This window comes from Hypomesus transpacificus, chromosome 1 (assembly GCF_021917145.1).
Source record: "Hypomesus transpacificus isolate Combined female chromosome 1, fHypTra1, whole genome shotgun sequence".
Classification (NCBI taxonomy): Eukaryota; Metazoa; Chordata; class Actinopteri; order Osmeriformes; family Osmeridae; genus Hypomesus; species Hypomesus transpacificus.
The window spans coordinates 216,309-224,098 of NC_061060.1; the positions used below are offsets into that span (position 1 = coordinate 216,309).

At 42.9% G+C, this 7,790-nt stretch overlaps 1 protein-coding gene across 1 annotated transcript in view; it reads right to left on the reverse strand.

Moving 5' to 3' along the window:
• Window positions 1-5,117: 5,117 nt before the first annotated feature.
• The window catches only part of kctd8 (potassium channel tetramerization domain containing 8), a 6,142-nt gene continuing 3,469 nt past the window's right edge, over window positions 5,118-7,790 (reverse strand). The window contains 1 exon segment of the mRNA XM_047022202.1: window positions 5,118-6,085. Coding sequence (XP_046878158.1) covers window positions 5,607-6,085 — 479 coding nt within the window. The 3' untranslated portion in view covers window positions 5,118-5,606.

Here is a 7,790-nt window from a genome sequence, read left to right on the forward strand (position 1 = left end):
TGACTGATGACAAGAACAAAGAAAAGAATGCAAATATCACATAATGTCACTGTTTTAAATCTGTTCATTTGAAGTTGCAGTCAGATTTCTGCATGGTAAACTAAGTGTTTCCTTCTGGTTATTGCCGCTTTGCTGTGAGAATACTCCTGAAGGTTAATCTTCCTTTAGATGTCCTGAGGCCAAAAGTCACAGAAATGTTCACCTGCTTATCTGGCACCAGTCTGAGCTGTGAACTTTACCTTCCCTGCTCTTCCATTCATCATAACTCATTATGAGGCTGTAGCCTGGGATGCAGTGTGAACGTGACAGATCTATCCATCCACTTCCATTTGTCCCAGTCCATTAACCCAGGAGATGTAGAGGCCGTCTCAGAGCCTCTAATCCCACGCATCATCTCTCTCGTCTATCCTCACACACAATATCTTTGTGTTGTCCCCATTGCCATGCCAACAGATGCAGTCAAGCTATTCATGCAGCTCGCAGGAAGGATAATGACCGCCCCTGGCCTGCGATGCTGAAATGCAAAATACCTTATAATCTGAATAATCTGTAAAATAAGAGACCTTATAATCAGAATAATCTGTGAGAAAAGAGACTTTATAATCTGAATAATCTGTAAAATAATAAAATACTAACCCATTATTTAAAAAGCTGCAGTTCTCTGACAATTATATAATTTCATGATCTTAATATAATTGTATTACAAATGAATGTGCTGTACGAAACATAAACTGCATAATTTGATGTCTTGCTAAAACTGAATGAAACATTCTGGGCACGCACCATGACATCATTTCATTGTTTAGGACGTAATGAGGAGGAATATCCGTGAACGTTTCAGACAGTATAGATGAACTAAGGATGAGTAATGATTATAACCCCATCGGACAGTATAGATGAAGGAAGCATGAGTAATGATTGCGCTCAATTCTTCTATATTTGACAGATAAGCTTTCAGCTGTGCCTGTACCCTGCTGTGGGATCAAAAGGCCAAGTTAATTAGAGAACGTTTCATCTGAAAACGCTTCTGCCTGTCCATTTGCAGTCACCAGCTGATCAGTTTCCAAGCCTCTAAATTCACCTTGTTGTCAACCTATGACAGGAGACCAGAGCGTGACAGCATCATCTCAGAGCTCCAGCATCTTGTCGAGGGCGGAATGCACCCGCCTGCAGGGCCTTCCTCTGGGTACTGTTGGTATTAAATGGTTTAATTGTTTGTAAATGTTTGAATGAAAATCAAAGTTAAGGTTTGTGAAAAGCCTCAAAAGAAAGGAAATTCAAACGAGCACCAGAACCCTATTTCTACTGATGCCCAACCATGTGTTTGGTGCTGTGTGATGTAGTACAGTAATACAGTAGTCCGACAGTACAGATGTAATAACTGTGACTGGAAACCTTGTTTGTGCGTCAATAGTTATACGGTGCTTGCAGAGGTCTCTCTTGAGCCGTTCATCATTATGTGATAATGTTGAAGAGAACATGTAACTGTTGTAAGTATCTTCCTCCAACAGAAGCATTACCTCTACTCATACAAAATAACTAAACTTCAGGACATGAGAAGGTCAATGTACATGTTGAGCTATTTTTATATAAATATATTTGACTGATTTTGAATGACGGAATTTGTTTGTCTATTAGAGATGCTCTACACCAGTTCCTGCTCTGATGGAGATGCTGTATTACAGATGCTCTGACAGAGAGAGATGCTGTATTAGAGATGCTCTGACAGAGAGAGATGCTGTATTAGAGATGCTCTGACAGAGAGAGATGCTGTATTAGAGATGCTCTGACAGAGAGAGATGCTGTATTAGAGATGCTCTGACAGAGAGAGATGCTGTATTAGAGATGCTCTGACAGAGAGAGATGCTGTATTTGAGATGCTCTGACAGAGAGAGATGCTGTATTAGAGATGCTCTGACAGAGAGAGATGCTGTATTCAAGATGCTCTGACAGAGAGAGATGCTGTATTAGAGATGCTCTAACAGAGAGAGATGCTGTATTAGAGATGCTCTGACTGGGATGCTCTGATAGAGATGCTCTGAAAGAGATGCTCTGCAGCAGTTCCTGCCCTCGCTGGCGCCCTTGAACGACCCCCACTCCCCTCCCCCTCATGGCTTCATGAGCACGAGCTGGACCTGGGCCAACAGGTGCCTGTGAAAAACTGCCCCCCAAGGTACTGACCTTGCTGCACATAAGCCACTGACAGTGTGGAAGCATCTATGATGTCTACAGTCACCCCAGATTAACTTCAGTTCTATGAGGTGATCAGTTTGATTTCACTTTAATTTGATTCAGTTTGTTTACTTCAACTGGACTAGCATATTTGACATTTCCAGAAAAAGAAAATCCAGACACACAAAACATGTTAATTGTACGAGGTCATTCGAAAGGCAAGAGGAAAGACTGTCAATCACAATTCCTAATCCAGGCCTTTAGATACCAATGCCAAGACCACAAAGGGAATTCATTTTCAGAACACGGTTTCCATGTTGTGGAGGTCCAGACATCTGGAGGCTGAAAACAAGAGCCCTGTCTTCCTGCTTCTGCTTCTGTCTAATAGAGGATTTCAGATGCATGCATCTTATCAGTGGAACACCGCTGCAGCAAGTCTTAAATATTCCATATGAATCCTTTTTGTGCTGATTCTGAAGTCAGTTGGCTCTCCAACTGCAATGGTGAGAAGGTATGTGTGTATCAGAATACTGGCATTTTACAGCCATGTACCCAGGGATGGGTAGCATTCATGATACAGTACAAGTATTTAAAATACGTGTTTAAAATACAAAATAGGATTTTGTAATTTGCTTCCTATTTTGTATCAAAATACTTTTTATATATGTTTTATATTTTGTATTTAAAAAATACTGTAAAATACTTTCTGAGAAGTCTACATAATGATACAACTAGTGCAGGGTACCCGTGATGCAGTCATTCAAAACTATGGAATGCCACATGTGCCAAAACATGTAGTTTAGCATTTGCGTTAACATTTACATTTAGTCATTTAGCAGACGCTCTTATCCTGAGCGACTTACAGTAAGTACAGGGACATTCCCCCCAAGGCAAGTAGGGTGAAGTGCCTTGCCCAAGGACACAACATCATTTGACACGGCGGGGAATCGATCCAGCAACCTTCTGATTACTAGCCCAACTCCCTCACCGCTCAGCCATGCCTTAAGAAGACACATTTGGGTTTTTTAAAGTCTGTCCACCTTTTCTGATCCTTGACTTTCTGCTGTACTTATTATGAAGTATTTGCACTTAACTTGGATAGAAGTGTGTGATGAATGAATCAAATGTAAAGGTAAATATGTAGTGGGATGCTGGCATTGCCGCTCAGGTAAAGGTCTGGAGGATTCCCAAATGACTCCAGATGGAGGGATGCACCACAGCAACGTTTTACTGTGTTGGAGGGGGAACATGAGCTTCCTTGTCAGAGGAAGGCAGATTTTCTTTTTGCGTTTAAAGATTAGCCATCTCCCTGGGCTGTGGGGAAGCTGTTAATCCTCCAGATCCAGCATGGCAGAAAGGAAGCTATTATTTATTCAACCTGATGCCTCATGAGTCACTGAAGCGTGAGGAATACAATCAGAGCAGATGAATCATAACGTGCAGGATTGGAATTTATTTTTTTAAACGTTCAATGGATATGAGATCTGGGGTTGTTTTTCATAGAAATCATTCTGTACGTTTGTGGTGCTTGCTTCTGTGTGAATGAGTTTTCTATAAAGACATTTCTGAGCACCTTGTTTCTTGGGTTCAGAAGCCAGACTGTAACCAAGCAGAAGTAGTGGGTGAGAAGTGGCACAATAATTGGACCTCCTTTTTTTCTTTGATGGAGGAGAAATTAAACTTCACAGCACACACAATTTTCTACCAGTTACTTCTGACACATGAAAGGGTATTTCTGAAGTCAGATATGTGCTACAAAGACATGGTGCCAGTAGAACTTCATCATGCTGACACTTTTAGAAAGGCCTGCAGCATTTAATAAACGGAAAAAGGAACAAGCTTTGAAGGGTAGAATTGATAGAATGGCCGATTTTTTAACAGCTCTCTAGGGCACAATGAGACCATGTTCTTATCCTCAGCATTCACAAGAAGGGTTAACCATGAAGTTCTGTTTACAGTCGAGGTCTGCAGAAATATTTAAACTAAACCAGCAGACAACAGAACAGATTGTGTTCCAGTTTGTATCTCTCCAGCTCCCAGCAGCCCGTCTCCTGTCAATATCTTCCTGATGTCCCTTCTGGTCCAATCCCAGATTTTCTATTGACAGATCTAACTCCAGTAAATCATGCCGTGTTAGCACTGGATTTGCATAAGGCAGATGCCAAGCAATAATGATTCTTCAGCAGAGACTGTAATGAATAACCATCTCACAGGTCTCCCTCCCCCAGCCTGCACCATTACGGACATGTGTCCATGTTAACACCAACTCTGGAGTGTGAGATTACCAAGCTACCAACGAGGAGACCATCGTTACATGTTTATATTCAAAGAGCAATCAACTCCGGAGTTACCATAGAAACAGTGCTATCAGTGCTGAACATATTATTGTTTTTTATTTCTTTATTTTTTACTCCTCCGGAGGAGTGGAACAAAACATGTCCTAACAGAATGGTGAAGTGGTTTTCAGTGTGTAGTGACAGGCTGTGTGGAAATGGACCTTGCATAGGCACAAGCTGGTTTAGCCTGCCACTTAGACACCTACCAGCCTTGTTATTACACACTCCAACTTACCTTGATAGTCGAGATGTAAAATGATTTCTACTGATCCAGTACATCGGAAGTCTCCAGATTAGGGCTTTGGGTAGTAAAAAGCCAGCAGGTTTGCAGTCTTTCTGTAACACTTTAATTTGACAAAAGAGACTGGACAAGAAAGGCTGACAGGTTTTCCACTTGTCAACATCCTGTGACGAGACGCTAAAGGGCTCCTATACATACAGTCCAATAACACAGCACTCCAGGAAGGTCCACCGCACATCACGCTCCCCTGCCTAACGTCGCTCTACAGTGCCCAGACACATATGAACTGGTAGTTGCGATGAAACCTGCAGCTGTTGCAGTACCATTGTACACAGTAGTCACTGTACAACACAAATTACATACTTTGCGCTCTTGTAATTCTAGATTATAAATGATTCATATGACATGCTATCAGTGGCAGCAATACACATTGGAACTCACACACTGATTAGGGACATCATAAACGAACATACAAGGAGTAATATAGCAGATCATAAATGGTATTGGCAATCACTCATCTATAATGTGTAAACAGATTAAGTCTAGATATTATTGAATGTATTTTTCCATTTAGAGTTTGTGCTGTTTTGATGTGTATTTCAGAACAACCAAACTGTTTTTAATTTTCATCTAGACCAAGCAAAAATTGAACATTATTTAGAAATCAAATGAATTTCATAAAAATGGTCAAACAGTTAATATAGACTTGTTGATGAGCTGTCTGTTTTGAACATTATTTTTATACATTTTTGAATGGCTTTAGAATACTCTGTTGTATGTTCTTCCAGAAATAGATCTTTCAGTTACCATGGTTCAGAATGGCAGAAGTCCGTGAGTCCAAAAAATCAGCCTGATCCTTACAGACCATACTTCTGGAGAAGTTCAGACTGCCACTGTCGCTTGCGTTCAGGAAAGTCCTGTGGGATTGTGATGTTGTGGAAGTCCTGTATGCACTGCCTCATGTCCTCCTCCACACCAGGCCTCTCCTTCCTCCTGCCCAGCCCCTCCTCCCCCCCTCCCGTCAGGGACTGGAACAGCTCGCTGTTGCGCCGCTTGCTGGGCTGCTGCATCCACTGTACTGAGGAGCCCTTCTTGGAGGGGCGACCCAGGGTCAGGGTGCTGGGCTGGCGGGACACGGACTGAAGGGCCCCGCATCCTCCCACCACTACCCCCACCACCGGCCCGTCCTGGGGGGAGCTGGCCTCCGAGTGGGTCTCCGAGCTGGAGGTGGAGAGCTCTTTCAGGGATGTTCCACTCTCACTGCCCTTGTCGGTGAGTTTCTCCTGCTTGTGTTCGTCACAGTCCTGCTTAGGGGACAGGGTCAGGCAAGAGGGCCCTGGCAGGCACACCCACAGGTCAGCACCATTCAGTTTTTTCACTATAGATAAAACCCTTCTGAAACCATTATTAACACAACAATTTTTTGCCTTTAGAGCTAATTAGTACTCATTAAACATGTAACTTAGAGGACCATTAGTCCTGCCCTGGCCAGAGGAGGGCTCTCTAATCACTATGGTGATCGCAGGGTGGGGCTGGTCACAGTAAACTACAGACAAAACAGGAAGAAAACAGACTTAGGCTAACAAAGATGTGTAAAATCAAGGAATTATTGATATTAGAGGTCCCACTTCAAAGGAAATTTGTTTGTTTAAATTGTTGGTTTTACAGTTCAGAAAATATTTGACTTTACTTGGCCAAGCGTATTGAATTTCAATTCTTACGTGCTCTCGTATGTAGGAACATTAGGAATACATTCAGCCTTTTAAGCATGCAAGGATAGCACTCAAACTGTTCTGCTTTCCTTCTACAGCCACTCTCCCTGGCTGTCACCTCTGAGAAGACTGTTATGGTAGGGGAAAATGGCAAGAATCCGTGTTGGAAAGTGAGAGGAAATTAGAGAGAGGATGAAGGAGAGGATGAGGGACAGGATGAGGAAGAGAGAAGATGAGCGAGAGAGAGGATGAGGGAAAGAGAGAGGATGAGGGAGGGAGCGAGAGGATGAGAGATAGTGAGGATGAGAGATAGAGAGGATGAGGGAGAGAGAGGATGAAAGATAGAGAGAGGATGAGGGAAAGAGAAAGGTTGAGATAGAGAGAGAGGATGAGGGAGGGAGAGAGAGGATGAGGGAGAGAGAGGATGAGGGAGAGAGGATGAGGGAGAGAGGATGAGAGGGAGAGAGAGGATGAGGGAGAGAGGATGAAGGAGAGAGAGGATGAGGGAGGGAGAGAGAGTATGAGGGACAGAGTGGATTAGAGATTGAGGGGATAAGGGAGAGGATGAGGGAGAGAGAAAGGATGAAGGAGAGAGGATGAGGGAGAGAGAGGATGAGGGAGAGAGAGGATGAGGGAGAGAGAGAGGATGAGGTAAAGAGAGAGGATGAGGGAGGGAGAGAAGATGAGGGAGGGAGAGAGGGTGAGGAAGAGAGAGGATGAGAGAGAGAGAGAATGAGGGAGGTCCCAACACAAGCTCTTCTCCTGTCTGGCCCCCCAATAGTGGAATCAGCCCCCCACCTCCATCAGAGACACTGACTGTCTCGCCACCTTCTAGAAAAGGCTCAAGATGCACTTGTTCCGGGAGTACAACGGTACTTAGAAATGGTTTGCTGGACCTGACGTTAGTTTCCTCCAGAATCACAATTACTCTTATTCTGAGACTTGTTGCTCTTGTTGGTTAGTTGTAACTGATTACAAATTATTGTAAATTATTGTACTCGCTGTGAAATATATTATTGTTGCTTGCTTTTCTACAGGTACACTCTTACACTTTTGAGGTTCATGTTGTTTAATTGTAACTTGTTTAACTACATGCCCTTGTGGTTCTTGCCTTTGGCCCTTATTTGTTTTTTCACAATGTATGCTTCATGTTTTAGCTACCCGCAATGTTTGGGACTATCTCCTTGTTATGAACAGTGACCTATGCACTTTTATAAAGCCCTCTCTTGGAAGTCGCTTTGGATAAAAGCGTATGCTAAATGAATACATGTAAATGTAAGAGAGAGGATGAGGAAGAGAGAGAGAATGAGGGAGGGAGAGAGAAAGAAT